This window comes from Sphaerodactylus townsendi, linkage group LG04 (genome assembly GCF_021028975.2).
Source record: "Sphaerodactylus townsendi isolate TG3544 linkage group LG04, MPM_Stown_v2.3, whole genome shotgun sequence".
In the NCBI taxonomy this organism is placed as follows: Eukaryota; Metazoa; Chordata; class Lepidosauria; order Squamata; family Sphaerodactylidae; genus Sphaerodactylus; species Sphaerodactylus townsendi.
The window spans coordinates 144659595-144682792 of record NC_059428.1 but is presented as its reverse complement, the minus strand read 5'-3'; the positions used below and the strand labels follow the sequence as shown (position 1 = coordinate 144682792).

At 48.2% G+C, this 23198-nt stretch overlaps 2 protein-coding genes across 2 annotated transcripts; one reads left to right on the top strand and one right to left on the bottom strand.

The window, feature by feature from the left end:
• The first annotated feature begins 2199 nt into the window (after nucleotides 1-2199).
• SMIM22 (small integral membrane protein 22) lies at nucleotides 2200-5450 on the top strand. The gene is made up of 4 exons (XM_048495629.1): nucleotides 2200-2311; nucleotides 3651-3828; nucleotides 4085-4173; nucleotides 5188-5450. The coding sequence occupies exons 2-4, from the start codon at nucleotides 3693-3695 to the stop codon at nucleotides 5230-5232; spliced, it is 270 nt and encodes an 89-aa protein (XP_048351586.1). The 5' UTR covers nucleotides 2200-2311; nucleotides 3651-3692; the 3' UTR covers nucleotides 5233-5450.
• Nucleotides 5451-7621: 2171 nt separating this feature from the next.
• On the bottom strand, nucleotides 7622-22480 carry ROGDI (rogdi atypical leucine zipper). The gene is made up of 11 exons (XM_048495680.1): nucleotides 22322-22480; nucleotides 17664-17735; nucleotides 16990-17072; nucleotides 16037-16091; nucleotides 13639-13719; nucleotides 12661-12756; nucleotides 11887-11985; nucleotides 9557-9670; nucleotides 9318-9367; nucleotides 9067-9193; nucleotides 7622-8362 (listed from the first exon to the last, which is right to left on the bottom strand). Exons 1-11 carry the CDS (start codon nucleotides 22364-22366, stop codon nucleotides 8321-8323), a joined length of 864 nt encoding a protein of 287 aa, XP_048351637.1. The 5' UTR covers nucleotides 22367-22480; the 3' UTR covers nucleotides 7622-8320.
• Nucleotides 22481-23198: the final 718 nt, after the last annotated feature.

Sequence of the window (23198 nt, the reverse complement as noted above, 5' to 3'; positions counted from 1 at the left end):
TAACTGAGGGGGTCAGCAGGGGCTTCCTCTGCTGGCACCAGAAACCAAGTTTCAGCAGGCATCGTTTTAATGTAGCGTTGTTATATCCAGGCCGGGGAACTTCTGGAGATTTGGGGATGGTGCCTGGGGAATACAGGGACCTCGGCGGGGCAGAATACCATAGAGTTCATGTTACCGCTGCCCCGGTAACATAAAGTGATTTCTAGGAGTGATTTCAAGTGATTTCAGCTCGTGGCAGCAAGGCAAGGAGGAAAGGCACAGGAGACCAGAGTTTCTTCAAAAGCAGGGAGGTTCTTTATTGGCAAGTGATTTCTTGGCACAGCTCAGCAAAAAGGACCCCCACATGGCTGTGCATCAGCCCCTTTTATACATTTCCCCAGTAACCCAGAAAGGGGGTGTAGGGCAGTCCCACCCCATAGTGCAAAAACCAGGAAGGGGGCGGTCTCCTTCCATCTAATACAGAGAAAATATCCTAGAACACCAAAGGGAGAAAACAATCCCTTTGCACATGCTGATGAGATCAAATCCCAGAAGAAAAGCTTGCACCTTCTTGCCTGAGGTGGTTCCTTGGGAGTGTTAGACAGAGACGAATTTAAATGATCCAATGAATTCTTGGATCCTGAAAGTAAGGATGTGAACAGTCCAATGAGCTTCTGGATCCTGAGAGTAAAACTTCAAACAGTCCAATAGCAAAACAGGGTGACACCTTCCAACAGCCAGTCCACACCCTGAGTCCATCCTTTGTTAGTCAAAAGGCTCTTTTGTTGGTGAAGATGGGATTACCTGGGTGTTGGTCCAAACTGAATTGCAGGACTAACTTCCTTGTCCCTTAATACCAACCTTTCTGGCCACTGCTTTGGCCATCAGACACAAATTTCAAAAATAACATTTCTAAACTTAAACGTTAGGGAAACCTTAGAGGATAAACACATGTACTTATACTTATGGGCAAGACTTTACAGATACTTATTGGCATGGCTTTCTTAAATCTAACAATAACAAAACCTTAAACTAACTGAAGAACCTAACTAAACAATAACATCCTAAACTGCAGGCACATCATAAATTCAACTAAAAGGGGTTTTTATTACATCGTAGAAAGGCATAAACAAGAGGGAAACCGTATAGCATTGGCACAAACATACATATGCGTTCTCTGTGAACCTTATGGAGGCTTCTGAACCACACAAGTCTCCGTGTCCGGGCATGGAGCCAGTGTAGCCAGGCAACCTGACTTAGGAAAATATTTTCTTTATTTTCCTGGCGGTAACTTTCATCCTTCAAAGCAGCCAGGGAAACTGATCCCTGCAGTTTGCAGATGGGACTGTAATTCCAGGGAATCTCCAGGTCTGACCTGGAGACTGGCATCCCTACTTTAATTCCATGCCCCCTCATAAACCTATTTCTGTTTCCCCCAGGTTTCACTGTGCGCTAGTTTAAGAAGTAGGCCTCTCTCCAACGTATTAAGAGGCGTACATAACAAGAGAAATCGACAGCTGCTGGACTTCAGCCTGCCACAACCACTGCTGTCATGAAAGGGGTTAAAACTTTTGTCTTAAAAGTGAATCTCCGATGACAGGTTGCCAATTGGGGGAGGGGTTTTGAGGGTGGCAGGGCACCTATGCCATTAAGGCAGCAGCTGTACCAAAAAAAGTATTTGGCACCCTTGTTTTTGAAGGCACACGTTTTAATAGGTTGCACGCATTTTCCTTAAAACTATGAAGTGGTTCAGGAATGAAGGAATTTTTCTCCAGGCCAGACTCCAGGAAAAACTTGGAGGGTGGGTTTTTCCCCCCTTCCTCTGGGCACAGAGTAGAGGTCACTGGGGTGTGGGGAGGAGGCAGCTGTGAATTTCCAGAATTGTGCAGGGGGTTGGGCTAGATGGCCCTTGAGGTCCCCTCCAGCTCCATATTTCTGAGTACGATGGATGGGAAAATAGTGTGTGGGCAGGCAATATGTACTAGCAAGCAAAGATCAGCTGTGGCTTCTTGCAACATGCACACACAGGGTTAAACACAGTTGTCAACGTGCGATTTGTGAAGGGATTTTTGGAAGTTTTCTGCAGCAAGCTCTTACTCCATTTTTCTTGAAAGGCCACCTGTTGGACCCAGGGGACTGTTCCCTTTCCTAGCAAGGGGGGGGGGGGAGGCTGGGGTGTGCCTGCTCTTGGCTGGGGCTCAGGTGCTTTTAAGTCAACACCCGCCCTGGGTTCTTGGAGCAAACAGGAACAAGGAAGTTGAAGGAGCTTCAGAAAAAACAGAAGAGAGTTGCAGAAAGCAAAGGAAAGGAGCAAAAGGCGTTCCTGCGGCAGGTAATCCTTTCCACCAAGAAATCTTGACTTGGAGGGAATTTCTTTTTAAAAAATCTCCTTGTGTTTCTGTTACTGAACGAGCAGCTCATTTTTAAAGCCCCTGCTTCGTTCCAAAAGCAGCTTCCTTCTTATGCCTCTGCTCTGGGATCTGACACGTGCGCATGCCCACCTGTGCTGGGAGGCCCTGGATCACTCTGGGGAAGAGAACAGGGAGGGATTGCTGGTGTCCAAATCAAAGTCAGAAGCGGGTAGCCTCTGTGGACGTCAGGGCAGGGTTGCCAGCTTTGGGCTGGGGAAAAAACCTGGAGGGTTTTGGAGGTGGAGCCTGGGGAAGGTGAAGTTTGTGGAGGGATGAGACCTCTGCAGGGTATAATGCTATTGAGTTTCCCATCCAAAGGAGCCATTTTCTCCACACAAACACCTGGAGATCAACTATATCAGCAGAGATCCCCAGGTGCTACCTGGAGTTTGGCAACCCTCAGCGAGGGGCTTGTTTGGAGCGACTTCCCCAGGACTGCGGAATTTTTTTGTAATCAACTCTCACTGAGAGTAGGAGTTAGCTCGCGTTGGTGTTCAGATTTGTGAGTCACGAGCCCAAGAATAAAAGTAAGGTTGGGCAGATCATGTAAATAGGGAGGAGGAACGAAGAAGCTGGACTGTGTGAGGTCCAGTGCCTGACCCAGCCAGCTCTTGCTCAGCCCACAGCATCTGGCTCCACCTCAGGTGATGGGAAAGGGGAAAATGATGCGCAAAGAGGGCTGTCTTGCCACCATGGCAGCTGGAGTTACAGTTGCCAATTCTGGGTGATTTGAAGGGGTGGATCCAGGAGGGGATGGGATCTGGGGAGGGGAATCACTTGAGCAAGGTATAATACACGCCCTCCAAAGCAGCCCTTTCCACTAGGAGAAAATATCTCTGTAGTCTGGAAGAAGAAGAAGAAGAGTTTGGATTTATATCCCCCCTTTCTCTCCTGTAAGGAGACTCAAAGAGGCTTACAGTCTCCTTTCCCTCACCAACAAACACCCTGTGAGGTGGGTGGGGCTGAAAGAGCTCCAAAGAACTGTGACTAGTCCAAGGTCACCCAGCTGGCGTGTGTTGGAGTGCACAAACTAATCTGGTTCAACAGATAAGCCTCCACAGCTCAAGTGGCAGAACGGGGAATCAAACCTTGTTCTCCAGATTAGAGTGCACCTGCTCTTAACCACTACGCCACGCTGGCTGGAGATCAATTGTAGTTCCGGGGGATCACCAGGCCCCATCTGGGGATAGGCAGCCCTGCTGGAGTCACCTCTGTGAAACTCTGCCCTCAGAAGGCCATCTCCCCTTTTGCCATCTACAGAGCTACTGGAACGTTTGGGAGAACTCCACGGGTGGACCGGACATGGGGTCGCCAGGCCAAGACTTCGGTCAAGAACTGAGCAACCAGATCAACGATGTCCTGAACAGACTGGAAACCAAGGAGATGTTCCAGACTGACTGGGATATCGCAGCTTTCGCCATTTTCTTCATTTTCATTGGTAAGCTGGGCTGGCTTCTCTCCTACCACCTCTCAGCTCTCGTATCTACCCTCAGTCCACTCCGCAGCTTGGAAAGCTTCCTCTTTAGCAGATCCAGAGAACCTCAGACATTTTGGTTTTCTGGCCTACTCGCAACCTTTTTAATGGATCTCCAAAATCCAAGGTCCACAAAACATCCCCTGTACTCTTCCTAACCGCTTCCCCAACTTCTGGAGAACTGACGAGCTGAAACGGTCTGTCTCCTTTCCTCTCCTAGGGGCAGTTCTCTCTTTGGTCCTCCTTGTTCTGATCCGCTGCTTCTGCTGCTGCTGCTGCGATTGTGAGCACACGGCGTCGTATCACAAGGTAAACCTTTTCCTGGATTTCCTCTTAACCTCAGATGATGTTGATGGGGTACAAAGGATGGACCACCTCTAGGGGGATCCAAGTTCAGACTCCCCACCCACCCCCCCGGCAACATCCCACCCAAAGTCAAGAGTGTTGAGCGTTCCTGCAGGTGCTTGTGTGGAAATAGATGGTTTATGTCCACCTGGGAATGGTCAGCTCAGGAGCCACATCTAACCTTAACCCAGATTTCACACACACACCGGGGCTGTTTCCATCTGTTTCCACAGAGGTCTCCCCTTCCTCACTGCCCCTACAACAACTGTGCCAGGTAGGCCAGGCAGAAACTGATTGACCCAAGTCCTCCTGCTGCCAGTGAGGTTCATGGTTGACAAAGGATATCAGCCGCAGTTCCAGCACTCTAACCACTGCAGCCTACACAGTCTTGGGAGCGTGTGACACTGGAGTAAAGTTGCAGAGGCCACTGTGCCAGACAGAAATACATCTTACCATGACATGCCTCTGAATGCCAGCCACAGATGTGGGAAGACTTAGGAACAAAAGTGGCCACCTGCCACACAGCCTGGAAAACCCACAACAGCCAGTAGATTGCAGAGGACAGCTGGAAAGAGGGGAAAGGGTTACCTGGTGTCTTACACTCGTGCCCAGGGATCCACTAGTGTCTCTTTTACATCCACTAGTCAGCAGTGGCTCTCCAGGTCTCAGTCCATGATCCTTTTGCATCAACTACTGATCCTTCTTTTTGGAGCTATTGTTGATTGAGCCTTTAGCACGTAAAACAGGTGATCTACCACTGAGCTGTACCCCACCCCGTGGCAGAACCCAGAACTTCTTGGAGAAAACTGCTGCTCCCGGCTAATCCGGTATATTGGTATAGGATCTTTTACCCGATCTTCTAGGCTATTGGGCTCCAAAACCAAATTTAACCGTATTGCTGGATTAAATTCGCATCCCATCAGGCTTGCTGAGCATGCGTGGTCCTGCCACTTTAACATATTGCCTTCATATACGCAGGCTCCCAGAAAAGTTGGCGTTGATAACCAGGCCATGGAACCTTGAAGAGCAGCCGGGACAAATCATGTAAGCGACAGGAAAGAAACAGGGCAGCTCCCCGGGGGTCCTGCACTGAGACTGTTTCTAAGCTGGATTTCACCTCTCGCACCTGATGACGAGTGTGACTTGGGGGCCTTTGGCACCGGGGGGTTCACTCTCTGACTGTGGCAGTCCTTTACCTGTGCTCATTTTTTCTCAGTTGCATTAAACTCTGGAGAAACAGAGGAACCGTCCGGCAGAGATTTCTTGTGCCGTAACTGCTGGTTATACAACACACCTGTTCGAGGAAAGCCTTTCCGTTGACTCCTTTACTAGTTAGTCTGCATCTGTGGTTCTGAAATAATGGGCAGCCAGCTGAGGTTCGAACCAGACTGGCTCTAAAATTGTGCTGTGGAAAGAGATCGTGCCTTTTGCAACGCTGCCGTTGTGAAGAGTGCCATATGATCCCAGCTCATGTGCATGCTGCAGACATAGTGGAAAGCACCTTTCCCTATTCAGTGTCTTCAGGGAAAATTGTTTATATCACGTTTCCTTCTTCCATAACTACGAAAACATGCTCAAACCTGCCCCTTGACAAAATATGTTTGAGGTGGGCCGCAGTCCTCGAAAGCTTACGCTACAATAAACATGCACGCCTCTTAAAGGCGCCGACGAAAAGGCTCTAGGTTGGCCTCACAAAAATGTCACCTCCGCAACTGTGAAGCCTCCTCATTTCTTAGACATAATTGCCATTTGTGCTGAATAATGCCTTGAGGTCCTGGCAGGGAAGTGGCAAGGTGATAGTTTACATTAAGCCTTTGGATGCCAGTAGTGTGAAGATAATTTGTTCCTTGGGGATTTCATGGGAAAATGTGGCAGATGGATTAACGCTCACATGTGGCCCGGGGCCTGCAGTTTTATCACAGCCTTCCTTGAAGGAGCTTGGGGGAGAGGGGGATTACATGTGGTTTTTCCTTCCTCTTTTCATAGAATCAGAGTTGGAGACCCCAAGAGCTATCAAGTCCAACCCCCTGCAATGCAGGAACACATAATCAAAGAACTCCTGATAGATGGCCATCGAGGCTCTATTTAAAAATCTCCAAAGGAGGCTCCACCACACTCCAAGATAGCGCATTCCACTGTTGAACAGCCCTTACCGTCAGGAAGTGTTTCCTGATGTTTAGGTGGAATCTCTTTTCCTTCCCCTTGAACCCATCACTCCTGGTCCTAGTCTCTGGAGCAGCAGAAAACAAGCTTGCTCCCTCACCAACATGACATCCCTTCAAATATCTAAACATAGCTATCATGACCCCCCTTAACCTTCTCTTCACCAAACTCCCAGTGGAATTCCGGATCGTTTTCAAGGTGTTGGTAATGACCTTTAAGGCCTTACGCGGCATGGGGCCCTCATACCTACGGGACCGCATCACCCCTTATGTCCCAAACAGGCCGCTGCGTTCGGCGGCGGCAGAGCTGCTGGAGATCCCTGGCCCTGGCGATGGTGCGGCTGGCCTCGACCCGGGCCAGGGGCCTTTACGGCCCTGGCCCCTGCCTGGTGGAATGCTCTACCTCCAGCTGTCCGGGCCCTGCGGGACCTTGGTGAGTTCCGCAGGGCCTGCAAGCATTTCAAGCTTATTCCACCGGGCCTTTTGGGGGGTTGGGTCAGCGGTTCTACCACCCCCCACTTGAAGCTGCCAAGTTTCCATCTGGCCGGGCCCTCTTGGTTTCCCATCTTGGGCCGACCTATCCCCTCCTCTCCATTGGCCATTCTAGTCCGGGCACTCTGATATTTTAACCAGTATGTAATTGAAATCGCTTTTAAGTTTTAAAGTTTTACGTTTTAATGAATTAAGCTGCACTCTTGTACTTGATAGGTTTTATTGATTGTTATTGAATGTGCAGCCATTCTGTGAGCCGCCTCGAGCCCTTCGGGGGTGAGGCGGCTTATAAATCTCATTATAAATAAATAAATAAATAAATAAACTAAGCATCCCCAGCTCTCTAAGTCTCACTTCGTAGGGCATGGACTCCAGCCCATTCACCATTTTGGTTGCCCTCCTCTGGACCTGTTCCAGCTTGTCAATATCCTTCTTGAACTGCCCAGAACTGAACACAATATTCCAGGTGAAGCCTAACCAATGCAGAACAGAGGGTACTGCATGCAGGACCGCTGTGGGATGAGTGAGGCTGAGAGTATGCGACGGGCCCATAGACACCAAGTGAGTTGCACAGTAGAGAAAGAGTTTGGCCCAGGTCTCCCCCAACCTTGTCTGATAAGCTAAGCCACAATAGCTCGTTCTGAACTTCTGGTTTGGCTCCAGCACCATGAGATCTGCTCTTTCTTTCTCTCACCTGTGTAGCAGTCAGGAAGATCTCAACGGAGGCCGGAGAGCAAAGACTTCCCACCGCACATCAAGAGTGTTCAGGGACCTTTATTTCACAGCAACCGACTAGTTCCAGGAATCACTCTAGAGAGGTCTAGCAGCAAACAAACCACCCTGCCACCTGCACGACACTGGTCCAGGTGAGGGTCACGTGGGCATTGCATTGGTGGTGAGACAGAAAAGACAGCTTCGTGGAAGACCAGACCAAAGGTAGACAACCCCTGCTTGCTCAAAGCAGGCTCCAGGCTACCATGGGAAGAAACAGGGCCCTGTCCCTCTAGTGCTAGGTCATGCAGGAAGCATGGGAGAAATGCACACATTTGTGTCAGGGGACAGGGCTGCAAGGGAGAGTGGCCCCAAAATCTACGACAACGAATGGCTCTTGTGCGTGTCACTCAGCCCAGCTGGCCCTTCTGGGAGGTCACGCCCCCTTCTGGGCTCTTCCCCATATTGCTCTACCTCACACCTTTCCTCTAGAGGAGTGGGGCAAGACAGGCCCTTATTGGCGCTTCTTTGTCCCCAGTCTTGGCATGTGTGGAAACAACAGGTGTGATTCTAAAGTGCTAATAAATGGCGACACTCCACCCACAAAGACGTTGAGCCCAGGAAGCCACCGTGGAGAGTTGGAATCTGACAACTCTTGCTATGCACCGCTTATACCAGGGTTTTTCTCCCCGGGAAGGAAGGGGCTGAAACTTCAAAAGGAAGGGGGGCCACCCTTTGTGGGGTTATCAGTACAGCTTGTAGTTCCAGTAGCCAGAGAACACAGCAATCTGGAAAAGAGAAAACAGGAGAGGCGTCCAGAAGTTGGGGTGGGCCCATCTTGCTTGTCAGAAACTTGGGACTGTTAACACCGACGTTTCGTACATGGGCCAAAGGGCTAAGAAGTCTCAACTGAATTTTCCGGGTCTTTTTGTACCTCCATCCAAATGGTAGCCCCTTATGTTTACTCAAAGTACAGTTAAGTGACAAGTAGCTAGACAGAAATGGGGGGCCTTTGTGTTTGAAATATGCTTTATGTGTTGGAAGGAGGGAGCTGTGCTTCATTTTCTACTCCCCCATTTTCTATTGTAATGCATCCTACGTTCTCAAAATGCCCCATGTTCCTCTAAATCCCGAGCATGCAATGAACAACAGTAGCTGCAAAGAAGCCATCCTTGGTTCAAATTTCACCTGCGCCACAGACTCACGAAGCAGGCTCAGGTAATCAGCTGGCAGCCTGGATTTTACCTGAAAGGACTTGGTCGTAAATCTTGAACACCCCAAGTATCTCTCCCTGTTGCTGTCTGACCTCCAAAGTGGCTGACCATCTTTTAAACGCAATCATAATTGCAGCGAGTGTTCTGCTTCTGTTTTCACACAGCTCAGTTGCCGTGCCCCCCCCCGCCACCCCCCACACCTCTTTTCTGATCACTCAGCTGACAAACCACCACCCTCAGTGGCTTTCCGTATAGTCAGGCACGGCTACTCTTCTCACCTTATCTTTTAGTTGCTGGCAGAGCTGCAGAGACACCGTGAAGAAAACCAGGGCATCGTTCAACCAGGGCACCACACTCTCCACCTTATGGACGTGACTGACTTCGTATCTTTGGTTGCTGTACTCGCTGCAGAGATAGAGAGAGACCGTGGAAAGGGAGAATGGTGGCAGCCCAGTCCGCTGTTTCCGTGGGGAAACCCCTCCCGCCAACTCCAGCAAGCTGTCCATGCCCCTCCAGAGACAGTACTTACAACATGGCCCCTGGGTTGTGCAAGATGGACCCACCAGCCGGTCTGAAGTTCTGGAAAAAAACAGGGAGGGAAATTATGCCTCTTGGGACATCAAATGAGGGAGAAGTATGATGATGCTGATTCAAATCCTGTTCGCATGTCACACTGTGTACATAACCGATTCGAGCAAAACGTACAGTTAATGTTGGAAACTACGTGGGTTCGGAAATTCTCATGGTACATTCAACACATGCACTTACCTTTGTGGAGCTGGGTTGCAGGGCGTGCAGCTGATAAACAGTCAAGCAGAGCTTGTTTAGGTTAATGTAGAAGTTCACCAGGATGTCTGGAGGCAAAGCAGGAGTGAACATTTTCTGCAGGGAGACCAAAACATCGTTGTCAGAGAGCAGGCTCTTTCTTTAAGCCTGTGGTGCACATTCCACTGAACACACACCATACCTTTACGAATAAGCCCTCTAGAATAAGGATTCTTGATTGATTGGGCCTTTCCTGAGCAAATGTCAGCAGAAGACTAAATTCCCTCTTTGTTGTCCATATGCATCTTAATGGGGTGGGGTGGGGGGTGGGACAAGGGTATTGTACAAGCACATAATGACAGACCGCTACTCAGTCATTGCTATATAGCAATACAGGGAAGATTTATAGAATCATAGAATTCGAAGGGACTTACACTACAAAGACCATCAAATCCAACCCCCTGCAACGAAGGAACACATAATCAAAGCATTCCTGATAGCTGCCCATCCAGCCTCTCTTTAAAAAACTCCAAAGGAGACCCCACCACTCTCCGAGGCAGCGCATTCCACGGTCAAACAGCCCTGATAGTCAGGAAGTTCTTCCTAATGTTTAGGTGGAATCTCTTTTTCCTGTACTTTGAGAGTAGAAAGAGGTTCACGCTTTTCTCAGTTTCTCTAAGTGCCCGTCTTCCCAAACAAATTAGAACTGCTACATGGGATGGAGACATCAGCCTTCCCAGATTAATACTTTCTTTCCAGGCAGGGATGATGCTGAACAGACTTGGCCGTCTTGGACCAAGAAATTTCAGGAGTTAAACAGAAGAAGCAAGGTATCTGGACCAGAGTTACTCACAAGGCTCATGGAGAGCCACATTTACCTATCTTTGGCATAAGGCCAGCCCGTCAGGGAGACTGGCAGCTTGCCCATTCCTCTGGTGGTGGTTTCAAGGTCGGAACCACCTGGCAACCACACAGCCCATTTGCCTGAAACTTGGGACAGACGCCACGCTGGAGAAGAGTTACATGTGGCTCCTGAGCCATTGAGTGAGCATTGTTGATCTGGACACTGATACAAATGAGAGACAGGAATGCAGAGCCACAGGATGCTACGTTATGTGGCATGACAGGTTTCTGGCTCCTACTAGTAGCAAAGGCTTTGCTGGTCACAGGAAACACTGTGGTTTCCTGCCATGACTCTAGTTTGCCTGCAAGCCAGAAGACATCCCTTTGTGCACTTGCAGTATGACTGGACCTGACCACTGGTGACTGTTGTGTGGGTAATCCAGGAAAGGGGGGGGGGTCTCAGAAGGGATCATGGCACATTTGCCACACTTCTAACATCAAAACACACACATGCAAATGAACAAACCCACAGGCCCAAGCCACAGAACAAAAACCTTGTTCCTGCGACACAACTTATAGCATCCTGTCAAGGTCAGAAGATGCATTCTGGGGCCTCTTGTGAAATCGGCTGCAGTTTCCCAAGCTTGCTTTTTAAAAGCAAGATTCTCCGTCACATGACTGAAGTTTGAAAATGCTTGGAAAATATGGTACTGAAAACTCAGATGCCACAAAGAGCTTTAAGAAGGGCGCTCCAGAGCTCAGAGTGGAGGAAAATGGAAGCCCTAAAGCAGTGATGGCGAACCTATGGCACGGATGCCAGAGGTGGCACTCAGAGCCCTCTCTGTGGGCACGTGCAAACAGAGCCCCCCCCCCCCCCTTCTAGGCTGGCCTGGGCCACTGGGCTCAATTATTAGCATTAAACCTAAGACCTGGTTTTGGAGAAGCAGTGTAGGTAACCCTGTTAAGCGCTGTTAAACACACTGATTTTCATGTGAAGAACTAAAGCGCAATCCTTTATCTGGGAGTAAGATCGGTTGCTGGCAATGGGGCTTGCTTCTGAGTAAACCCTCCAAGGGTCCTGATTCACCCATTCAAAGAGTTGCATGGTTGCTTCAAAGCAAAGCCACCAACTACCACCAAGCTTACTCCCGAGTAACGTACGCCTCGGAGCCAACCGTTTTTTCTAAACTAAAACCTCAGTATTCAGGTTAAATTGCCGTGTTGGCACTTTGCGATAAATAAGTGGGTTTTGGGTTGCAGTTTGGGCACTCGGTCTTGAAAAGGTTTGCCATCACTGCCCTAAAGCTTCTCTACACATGCTTCCAGCTTTGTACAGACTGCGTTCTCCCCAATGTTTTGAACTCTACACCAATGCACAAATACACAAAACTAGGATCACTCCTATAATATAACTGGGATTTCCTTTGGCACAGAATTATACAGAGCCTATCCCTATCTGAAAGCGTTGTCAACAGACAAGGCTCGGTTACCGTAAGGCCGCTGGAGGCGATTTCCGGTAGGGTCAAAGTAGCCGGAGTGGTGAGGCGATTCCGAGCTCTTGTTAGCTGCAACATTACTGCATCCATCAACTGGCAATGAGAGAAAAACATATACATGCATACGATTTTAATATGGGCTGACCGCAAAATGTGGATCGCAGCCCCGGTCACAGGATGCTACTCAAATGGCAAAATAATGTTGCTTTAATTCTTTTTATCCTGTTATTCCTCTAAGTGTGGATATGATTGAAGCCTATAAAATTATGCATGGGGTAGAAAATGTTGACAGAGAGAAATTTTTCTCTCTTTCTCACAATACTAAAACCAGGGGGCATACACTGAAAATGCTGGGGGGAAGAATTAGGACTAATAAAAGGAAACATTTCTTCATGCAATGCGTGATCGGTGTTTGGAATATGCTGCCACATGAGGTGACTAACCTGGGTAGCTTTCAAAGGGGCTTGGACAGATTGATGGAGGAGAAGTCGATCTATGGCTCCCAATCTTGATCCTCCTTGATCTGAGATTGCAACTGCCTTAACAGACCAGGTGCTTGGGAACAGGAGCAGCAGCAGAAGGCCATTGCTTTCACCTCCTGCCTGTGAGCTCCCAAAGGCATCTGGTGGGCCACTGCAAGCAGCAGAGCGCCGGACTCGATGGACTCTGGTCTGATCCAGCAGGTGCTTTCTTATGTTCTTATGTTCTTAAATGGGCGGTGGGGAGGGAACTAAAAAGGGTGCAGCCATGCCAGGCAAGTGGGCTCACCTTGAGGACCTCGCATCCAGTCCTGAACTGGTAATTGGCACCTCTGTTGGTAAGCAGGTAGATGGCTTGGTTCACATGATTCCTTGCATCTTGGATCTGGGGAAGCACAAAGGGGAGCTCCATCAATACGGCGGCATCAGTATGTCAGACCTGGAAGCAGGTCTGGCATACTGAAGGAGAAATCCCACAATCCAGACTCTACTACGCCTGAATTTAATTTACTTGTAGTGCATTCTTGTGGCATGTTAAAGCCTAGCATGTTTTCATTTCAGTGTAGGCTCTCGTGGATTAGAGCCCACTTTATTGAGATGCCTGTGGTGACTCTTCACTTCTTAGTCAGACGCAAGCATAAAAACTCAGTCTTCAGCAAGCCACGAGACTCTTGTTCGCCTTTGTTACAACAGACTAGCATGGCTACCTCCTCGGTAATTTCTAACGAGAATTATTTTTCTGATAAAAATAAACCAGCCTTTTCCTGAAAGCAATTGAGACTTTGATCTAGTCTTCTATTCTGCCCCCTCCTACTGAAGCACACGAACAGCAAATACATTTAAAATGGAGGAAGGATACAGAGACAGCAGGGAGGTCAGCATCACGAAAATTCATCACAGGTTATCAATGTATTGTCGAAGGCTTTCACGGCCAGATGCAACTGGTTGTGATGGGTTTTCCAGGCTGGTGGCCATGGCAGATGCATCTGTGATACACCTCTGTGATACACCTCTGAAGATGCCATCCACAGATGCAGGTGAAACATGAGGAACAAGATCCACCAGACCACGGCCACCCAGCCTGGAAAACCCACCACAACAGGTTATCAAGTTCGCTGGTATTATGAGGGGTAGAAACATGACCTTTATGATTCGTGTGCCTTTCAATGAGCCCTCCCTCCGCATGGCCAGCTGATTCAAGCTAGTTGTTGTGATCTTAGAAAGGTACACAGAGCAGCGGTGGGGGGGAGGCCCAGCATTGCCATACCTGCTGCAGCTTCCACTGCTTGTCATCCCGGAAAGCAAAGTGCACAAGCTGGGTATTCCTGGGCATTTTCAAGTTAATATCCTGAGAAAGGGAGGGAGGGAGGGAGGGAGGGAAGGGGGAAGCTGTGTTAGTTTGGAGCTTTCAGCTAACACCTGACTCACAAAGCCAGCTCGGATCCCTCCCCACCTTTCTGGTTACTGAACACCACGTTCTGAAAAATATCACATTGGAAGTTTCTTTGTCATGCAGAGTGAACGGAAAGCAGCACCAGCACACTCAGAAGCTAAGATTGGAGATGACTTTAGGAAGGAAGCTCATTGTTTGGTGGAGAGATAGCTGTGTCAGGTGACAGCTCAGGATGTTTTATCACAGCCAAGCTAGGCAGTCCAGCATGGGCAAACGCCCTCCTTGAACTCACCAGATGCCATGCTTTCTAGTTTTGCAATTTAGCTTGTCGTACATATTTTACTGTTTTCAATGGCACTTTTCGGGGGGGGGGGGTGTTATGCCCTTTGTTCCAAGGAATTCAGGGAGGTGCACACAGTTTTCCAGCTCTTGTCTGATCTGTTGCTAAATACTAACCCATACCTGCTAATGGTTCAAGAGGTTTCCTATAACTGAAGAAGCAGTGGACGTGGACATCAACCAGGCTATCCTGTGCTTCTTTATCCCACTCTTCCTCCAGTGTTTAGTTATAACTCTCTGTCAGCAGAGACCAGGGCCTTCAAGGTACTAACAAGTTCTGTAGGGCCTTTAAGAGAGATATTCCACCAAGTTTTTGGTTAAGAAGAAAAGCTTTGGATTTATACCCCACCTTTCTTTCCTGTAAGGAGACTCAAGGTGACTTACAAGCTCCTTTCCCTTCCTTTCCCCACAACAGACACCTTGTGAGGCAGGTGGGGCTGAGAAAGTCCAGAGAGAACTGTGACTGGCCCAAGGTCACCCAGCAGGAATGTAGAAGTGTGGAAACACATCTGGTTCACCAGATAAGCCTCTGCCACTCAGGTGGAGGAGCGTGGAATCGAACCCAGTTCTCCAGATTAGAATCCACCTGCTCTTAACCACTACACCACGCTGGCTCTCTATGTCCAATCCATCATGCTGGCCTCCCAAACTTTAATATATTTTTTTCAAACTCCTTTCAAATTTCTCAGTTTCAAACCTTCTCCATCTTTGAAGGTCGGTTCTTTACCTTCCCAGAATACTGGAGTTCGATGGGACATTGGGGTTCGGGATTGTAGGCTTTTAGGCTCTGATATTTGATTACGTGCTACTGTGTCTGTTATAATTGATCAGTTAATGTTCTAATGTTAAATGATTATAATTGTACATTTTATATAATGTGCGCAAGTCATCCTGAGCCTGGCATTGTTCAGGACAGGGCAGGGTGGCAAATCTAATAAAGCAAACAAACACGGAGCTTGGGGTGGAGTATTTGAGTCTCCTTTCCCCATTTTATCCTCAAAACCACCTCCCCGTTCAGAAATCTGGGAGCCTTTGTGCCAAAGCAGGCGGCTAAATAAAAAACCAAATCATTAACAAAAATATTTTAAAACTCAACCTCTGGGTTTAGATGATATACACAAGCACTTAATCTTAAAAGCAGAAACAATAAATTTAGCTGCAGACAGTGGGACTCCCTTATCGCTACCAGCCAAGAAAAATGAAAGGTGCAAAATCATGCGAGAGGACAAGGAACCTAGAAACGAGAGGGGTTATAAAGCAAGCCCTCAGAGTGGAATATAAACCAAAAGCAAAGAAGAAATGAGTTAATGATTCAATGTCTGCTGTACAGCCAGGATCTCTGGGCTACAGGGATTCCAGCACAATGGCCAGCTGTTTCTGCCAAATGCGGTGCATTTATCCAGGCCAAAAAAAAAAAAAATCAAGCTGATGAGGTGAGGCTATGAAATATGACTGGACCAAGGTCACCCTACGAGAGACTGAGAAGACCTTAGGAGTGAGAATTATTTCCTGACCTAAAAGAGGGTCTTAGGAGCAGCAGTGGCGTAGTGGTTAAGAGCAGGTGCACTCTAATCTGGAGAACCGGGTTTGCCACTTAAACCGTGGAGGCTTATCTGGGGAACCAGATTAGCTTGTGCACTCCAGCACATGCCAGCTGGGTGACTTTGGGCTAGTCACAGCTTTTTGGAGCTCTCTCAGCCCCACCCCACTTCACAGGGTGTTTGTTGTGAGGAGGGGAGGGAAGAAGATTGTCAGCCCCTTTGTGTCTCCTTACAGGAGAGAAAGGGGGGGATATAAATCCAAACTATTCTTTTTATTCTAAACCAATTAAGACATTTTCTGGGCTAGAATATTCCGGAGGTGTATGGCCCCTTGTCAACACATCATCCCCACCCTGCCTTATACAGACACAGACATCTGGACCGATACTCACAGCTTGACACAGGGCATCTCCCTGAAGCGTCAACACTCCCTTCACCTGGTCAGCACTGAAACAAGAGGGCAGTGTCATTAATGGGGCTAAAATTAATCCCCACACTCAAAAACCTCTGGGGATGTGTAGCAGAGGCAAACCTAAAAGGCTAAAAAAATTTGGAACCATGAAGATCTGATTTCTACCACAGACATTGATACACAAGGGACGCCTTGTGCTATGTGCCTGTCAGCGGCCAACACATCTCAAACTTGTCAGTGGCCTTGTTTAATTAATAAATAAGTCAATAACATGGCAAACCTGATTTGCAAGCCCAGCTGGGTCTGTTATGTAGACAGAAAGCTCTTTGTTTTCACAACAAGCACCTGACCCCCGATTGGAATGGGAGGTGATCTGGAACTAGCTCTGGTGACAGAAGGCAGAGCCAAGCCTCTCAGCCCTTGGCTTCAGCCTCCCTCAGACCCATTCGAATCCCCAACAGCTCAAAGGATTCTCTGGAGCCCCTGCAATTCTACTTCTGTGTGCACACAGTGGAAGGCCTGGGTCAGGATGTGGAATGTCAACCTGCTTCTTGGCCAGTTACATCCCCACCCTGGCATGCCCCAAACACCAACACACAGTGAGGACTTTAATGAACACCTTCTCTCTGATCTGCCAGGCTCTGTGTAAGGATGAGAGAAGCGCTGCATCATCTGTGTGATGAAACTTAATTAGGCCTATGGAAGCTGATCCTCACTTAAGGAGGCAGCCGGTGAGCCAATTTCTATATGAACTGCCGGGACCAGCATCGAAGGGGCTCGCTTTGAATAGGAGCCTCATGTTTACCGCCTGCTCCATCCAGAATTGTGAAGCTCCCAGAATGGCCACTGCTTCTCCTGCTCAGCCCAGCCAGCTGCAGCTGCAAAATGACAGCCATTGCCAAAAACGCCACATGCCAAATTCTCAGGACTTACTTTGCGCTGCCCAGGATAAAGTTCTCCTGCTTGATGGGTCCCTCTGAGCCACTCACGGGCAAAGTAAACCTGTGGGAAGCTTCCTGGATCAGAAAGAGAGAGGAGGCGGGTCAATGCTGGAGGGATGTGTGGCCCTAAGCCACTTTAAGAACATCACAAGAGCCCTGCTGAATTAGTGGTCCCCCCAGTCCAGCATCCTGTCTCATGCAGCAGCCAACAGTTATAATGCAGGGTCAACAAATAGGGCACAGAAGCTGAGGCCTTCCCCTTAAGTTGCTACTCAGAGGCATACTGCCTTTGGATGCAAAGGTTCTCTTTAGTCTCCATGGCTGATGGCCCTAGCTTCTCTGAATTTGTCCAATCCCCTCTCAAAGGCATCTAATGCATGTGGCCAATACTATCTCCGCTGAAATGTTCCACATTTCAAACACTTATCCAATAAAAAAGTACTGCCTGTATCTACTGCCCATCAACTTCACTGAGCACCCCTGAGTTCTAGTATTTTTGGAGAGGTGGGAACATCATTCTCTCTCTGCCCTGTGAATAACTTTGTAAATCAATAAAATATTAAAAACAGAGCAAGGGGGAGACACGTTCAACATTATGAGATTACACTCTCCCTGTTGCAAGCATGGGGAAATATATTTTTGAAGAACTTACAAAAACAAACCTACCTTCAGAATATCTTGTAGCTGCCGAAGGACAGCATGGACCTCCTCTCGTAAAAGCCACTTGAACTCTTCTTCCTGTGTGGCAAAACAAAATAAGAAACCATTAGCATGCTGTGCTGAAAGGTGCTGTTTGACGTTTCACTTTTTCTGGAGGCATCTGATCCTTCCCTTCCATTTTACACGCAGGAATATGTGATGGGGGTGGGGGGTGGATCCCAACTAGGTTATTCAAGGAGGTTGACACCCCCCATGGTCAGATTCTTCCCTTTTTGTGAGCATCTTGACCAGGCAGCAGCAAAACCTTGTACCTGATTGTATTCCAGCTACGTGTGTCACATATAAGAGTTCTGCCTAAAAGCTGCAAGGATGCACTCTTCCATTCTTATCCTGGTCAACTAGTGAGGCTGCAGTTGTTAACAGCAAATTCTTCTTTCTCACCCTTTCCCTGGCTTTCACAAGCCCCCACTGAGCTAGCCAGAAAGGCACTGAGTGTTCTTTTGTTTTCATGCATTAAAGAACAACGCCTCTGCGTTGAGGAGGCATTGTTTGACAAGAAAGCAATAAGGAGTACAAAACAATACAATCCACAGTCATATATTTCTGCTAAAAATCATTTGGCTCCAGTAGAAGTCTCAGGAATTTCAACTTGTATCTAAATAATGCTCTTCCTCCTCAAATATGCAGAGAGGGAAGTCCAGCAGCATCCAAAGACCTGTGCTCCACATACCCTCCACATACCCTCAGGGTCCTGCCTAACCTTCTCAACTGGCAAACCAAACTTTCAGCAAATCAACTGCATACCGCTTCCCCACAAAACATACCCACTTTTCCAAAATTTCCTGCAAAACAAAGGAGAGAAGACAGTTGCCAATTTGACGGATGTATCCACCACACGGCACTTCTCACAGAACTGGGTGAAGGTTCCCAAAGAATGGGAAAGGTGCAGCCTGAAATACCAGCCCCTGGGAACGCTTTTCTAAATGCCTTTGTTTGCACAGCGGTGAATACAAAGGTAGAATACAACACCTCCTAGAGAGCATGGTGTCTTGCTTGGGCCCTTCAGTGATAATGTACAGTACTGTGGGCCTTCTTCCCCTAACTCTTAGGAATGCACATACAGCCTCTTAAAGCTTGACATGAAGCTTGACTCAACCTGCATCGCTGTAATAATTAATTTACACTAGTTTCTCTGAGATCATCCTCATTTGCTTGTCAAGAGAACAAAACTGGGCAAGGGTCAGAACTGGACTTCTATTGCCCACCTCTGTTTTCCACCACTTCTGGGTCCCCCCTTCAGACCAAAACAGGTGGTATGGCTTTCTCTTGCACCCTTCCTACCACATGGCAGGCCTCTGCCTCTTGATTTTCCCCATATACAGAGCTGAGCAAAGCCTTCCATAGCAGCTTACTGATACTAGCCCCATGCTCAGAGGGCATTTCCTTGCACTACACTGAGTGTGGGATTTCCCAACCTTTGCAGCAGTGTGCAGGGCTTTCCCACCTTCACAAGAGCAAGAATGCAATGTGGACCACCCTCAGTGAACTTTGGGAAGGAGGGGGATTCATTTAGGATTGCAGTGTTTGCTGCTGAACAAAAGAATACGCAAAGCACAGTTCCTTCCTGTAAGTCCCTCTCTTCCCACGCCTAAGAATACAAATCATGGTTTTTAAATCAGTTCGTACAGTTCGTAAGTCACCTGGACAACCTGGCCAATTAACCTTCAAAGTAAATACGCATGCTACTAAAGCCTCAATAAAGGTGCCTTTCATGGATAGAAAGAAATGGAAATCTACCATGTAACTGACAAGCAATGCAATAACAGGCCCAGAGCTGCACTGAAATTGACTAGAGTCTGGCCTTGGCATCCTTCACATTGTTAGGAGGAAAACCGGTTGTTATCAGAGTAACATACCAGAGCACAAACACTCTAACACAAATAAACAAGCATGTGCTTGAGACACCAAAAGGCATTTGTTAACGAACCTACTGCTTTGAACATTGCCTGCCTTGGTAAGCAAAACTGTTTGGTCCCTGTTGGACTTTGATCTGGACTTCTTAAAAAGGAAGGGGCAGTGAACCCCACAAACCTAATGCATCAGCCAAAGATAGCCAGCAACACACATTTTACATGCCCAATCAGAAAGGGCTCCTCAACTCCACATCTGTCAGGTTAAAACAACATCGAAATTTGGCTCATTTGCACAGAGCTGCTGCGCCAGGGGAAAAACTAACAAACAAATAAGCAGAATTTGCATGTAGCAAAATAATACTGGCTAATGACTACTTGTTTCAGAAGGAACTATTTCTTAAGGATTGGACACAGTGTCCAAGTGAATGCAGTCATGAGATAGGGAAGTTCCTTTAAGTGAATTGGAGCACCACCTCCCTGGGCAACTCAGCCAAGGATCGTTGTAACTGTACAGGCATTTGTGACAGAGGAGACCTGAATCTATATCTATAAACGCGAAATACCACTGACTGACTCACTGACTCATCAAAAGAACTCAAAAAACACCGAACCTACAATGTTGAAATTTGGCCCACTGGTTCATTATGTAGTTTAGGTGCTCACTAAGAAAGGATTTTTCAAAATATTCAGTTTTACTCGAGTTATGACACATTTACTATTGAACGCTGGCCATCTGCACGAACATTCTAAAGGTGACAGTTAAAAGCCTGCTTGCCAAGCTAAAGGATGCAAATCTAAAGGGGAGTAAAAATGATTCATTTCACCGGAGATTTTAATGGGCACTTTGACACTCTACTTCCATGTGTCGAATCGACAAGTTCTGATAATGCCCACCAAACAAAAAGCACAATTGAGCCAATGGTGGCCCAACTGGATTCTACCACCGACCTCCTCACCGCATACGAACCTCTTCCTTCTGTTGAAAGAGCTAAAGGGAGGAGAGGGATTAAACGCAGAAAGTGATTTACAGATTCGATTAGAAAAAGACAACTACAGGAAGCTGCTGCAAAATATGCGAAAAACAACCCAGATGTTCATACAGGGGATGTGAAAAAGTATGCTGAATGTAGTTCCAAAGTTAATAGAGAGGCTGTGATGAAGTATGCTGAATGTCACCCCGAAGTTCACAGACAGGCTGTGAGGAGGTATGTTGAATGTCACCCTGAAAATCATAGAGAGCCTGTGATGAAGTACGCGTAGTGAAGCACAGGTGCCCTGCTAGTTATTAAATAAATGCGTAGGTTTGCAAACTTTCCGTTCGTAAACACATAAGGGATGCAGAAGAGTCCAACGGAGCCTCCTGCAGTAGTTTCAGAATCCCAGGAATCCTAATCCTCCAACTTTAGAGCAAAAGTCAACAGTAACCGTTCACCAAAGTTTGCAGATCTGCTGAAGTACTAAGCTAGCTTGTGCAGCCAGGTGTGAGGCTCCCAGCAGACACAAATGGATGATGCAGACAGACACACTTCAGAGATTGGGGACTGCCAGGGAAACAAAGGGTTGTGCCTTGCAAGATTGCTGTTGGAAGGGGAATGCTGGAGCTAATCTGCTGATCTTAATTGCTGTCACAAGGGACAGAGAAGCAGGCCGGTCGGCCGTGGGGTGACCAGTGCCGCTCCTTCGAGGGAAACTGCAAGGTCCACACAGTTTGGCAACATGGGTTTTTTAGGACGTGAAGACTGGCTCTGGCCAGCGGTGAAGCTGCTAGAAGTTCAATGAACCCTCCACATCCAGAGGCAATCTCTCTTTCCATTCCTTGGCAGCAGAAAACGAACACAGCATTTAAAAACTGGCTAGATCCTTTCCCCTGCCCCCAGGGATGCATTTCTTTAAAGCAAACAAACAAATCTCCCAAACCATAAACCCAACCTGCCCATCCCATTTGCAACAAAAAGTGGTTCTCTCTCTCTCTCTCTCTCTCTCTCTCTCATTCTGATGAAAGAGGCAAAACCAATGATGTCACACACACACACACACCCTACCTATAAGGCAGGGAATGGGAAAAACCCATCACTAGTGATGTCACACAGGCACTAATGACATCATTCAATCCACCTTCTGGACAAAACGGCCCATTGCCAGGAGAGGGGAATCCAATGCTGTTGGGGTGCCCACCCAACAGGGCTCGCTGAAAAAAACCCCATGCCAGTGAGGTCATTGTTACAATTATGACATCATAGAGTCAACATTCCAGAAGCCCCACTGGGGTTGCTGATGTAAGACTGGGAGATTTGCGGGCTGTAGTCAGGGAGGGAGTCCAGGAGGGAAGTGACATCACAGAAGCAACCAGGGAAACTGATCCCAGACATCCCTTACGGTTGCCAGGTAGGGCCTGGACATTCCCAGCCCGATCTCATCTCCTTACAGCTCCCCTAGACAAAAGGGCTGCTGAGGTCTCAGTGTCCTGCTGAGGTCTCAGTGACCGTCTGGCTGTGACGTCATCACCCCGACCCTTTTCCATCTTAGGAATGTGACTAACGTAGGATGTCATTTTGGGGTTGCGTGACGTCACGAACTTGGGGTTGGGGTGACGTCACGCCCTCAGCCAAATTCCCCTCACTGAGCAGCTGCGTGAATTGGGGGGGGGGGAGGGGTGCTGTCACCATCCCTTCTTCGGCCACCGCCGGCTCCCCTCGTCCGGCTCCCCGGCAACTCGCATGAGGAAAGGACCGCGACGACTCTCCCTCTTACCAGGACCGCGCGCTCCGCCGCGCTCGCCAGCGCCGCCATCCTCATCGTTGCCACCTCCGTTGGTTTTTACCTGAGGCGAGCGATTCTCTGAGGAGACGGCCTGAGGAGAAGCCGTTCCGTGAGGGTTCGCCGTTCCCTCGCTTCTCATTGGACAGCCCCCTCCGCCGCGGGGCTCTCATTGGCCGTACGCCTTGACACTCTCCATACCCAGCCTGTCTCTCATCCTCCGTAACGGACCCCCTCCCTCTCGTGTTTCCTGCCTAGCAACCGAGGAAGCAGCAGAAGCTGATTGGATCGGGTGTCTTTTGTTCCCCCCCCCCCCGCTAATAAGAGCGCTTTCTCCCGGTGGTGGGAGGAGTTTGGTGTCGTCACAAAGCGCAGGAGCCATATGGCGTCACATAACAGTGGGTTGAATCTTGAATTCTGGGGTTAGATTTCGGTGCATTTCCAGTTTATGTGTCTGCGCGCATGTGCAGTGCATGGCTCTGATATAAAACCAGCCTCTGGCATCGGAGAGGGGGATTTGCATGGGGTTGGAACATCCACTTGACATTATGGGTTAAGAGGCTGGCTTAGGTCCAACCCACTTAGCATAAATTTGGGCTTTATTTGGTACAATCTATTTCCCTGTGATTTCCTCTTTCTCGCTTCCCCGTGAGCTTGACTGCACGAATGCTACCAGGCTGGTTGTAAGTTAATTTGCTATTGTTATAGTACTGTTCTGGAAGACTGTCTTCTCAGTGGGTCGGTCTAGAATGTTCTCAGGAGGTTCTGAGTGGTGGCGGCTGGGTACCACAGTCCTTTTTAGGGAAGCTTTGATGAGATTTGAGGCAGGCGGATGGCACTAACAGTTATACGAAGCCAGCATTTGTTTTTT

What these genes read in the sequence shown, in the direction of transcription:
- SMIM22 (XM_048495629.1), top strand. Translation starts at nt 3,693, where the DNA reads ATGGGGTCGCCAGGCCAAGACTTCGGTCAAGAACTGAGCAACCAGATC. An exon ending in CATTTTCTTCATTTTCATTG is followed by an intron (nt 3,829 to 4,084) that starts GTAAGCTGGGCT and finishes TTCCTCTCCTAG; the next exon opens with GGGCAGTTCTCTCTTTGGTC. An exon ending in ACACGGCGTCGTATCACAAG is followed by an intron (nt 4,174 to 5,187) that starts GTAAACCTTTTC and finishes TCATATACGCAG; the next exon opens with GCTCCCAGAAAAGTTGGCGT.
- ROGDI (XM_048495680.1), bottom strand. Translation starts at nt 22,366, where the DNA reads ATGAGGATGGCGGCGCTGGCGAGCGCGGCGGAGCGCGCGGTCCTG. An exon ending in GAGATGCCCTGTGTCAAGCT is followed by an intron (nt 13,720 to 16,036) that starts GTGAGTATCGGT and finishes TCCCTTTCTCAG; the next exon opens with GATATTAACTTGAAAATGCC. An exon ending in TGCAACCCAGCTCCACAAAG is followed by an intron (nt 9,368 to 9,556) that starts GTAAGTGCATGT and finishes GTTTTTTTCCAG; the next exon opens with AACTTCAGACCGGCTGGTGG.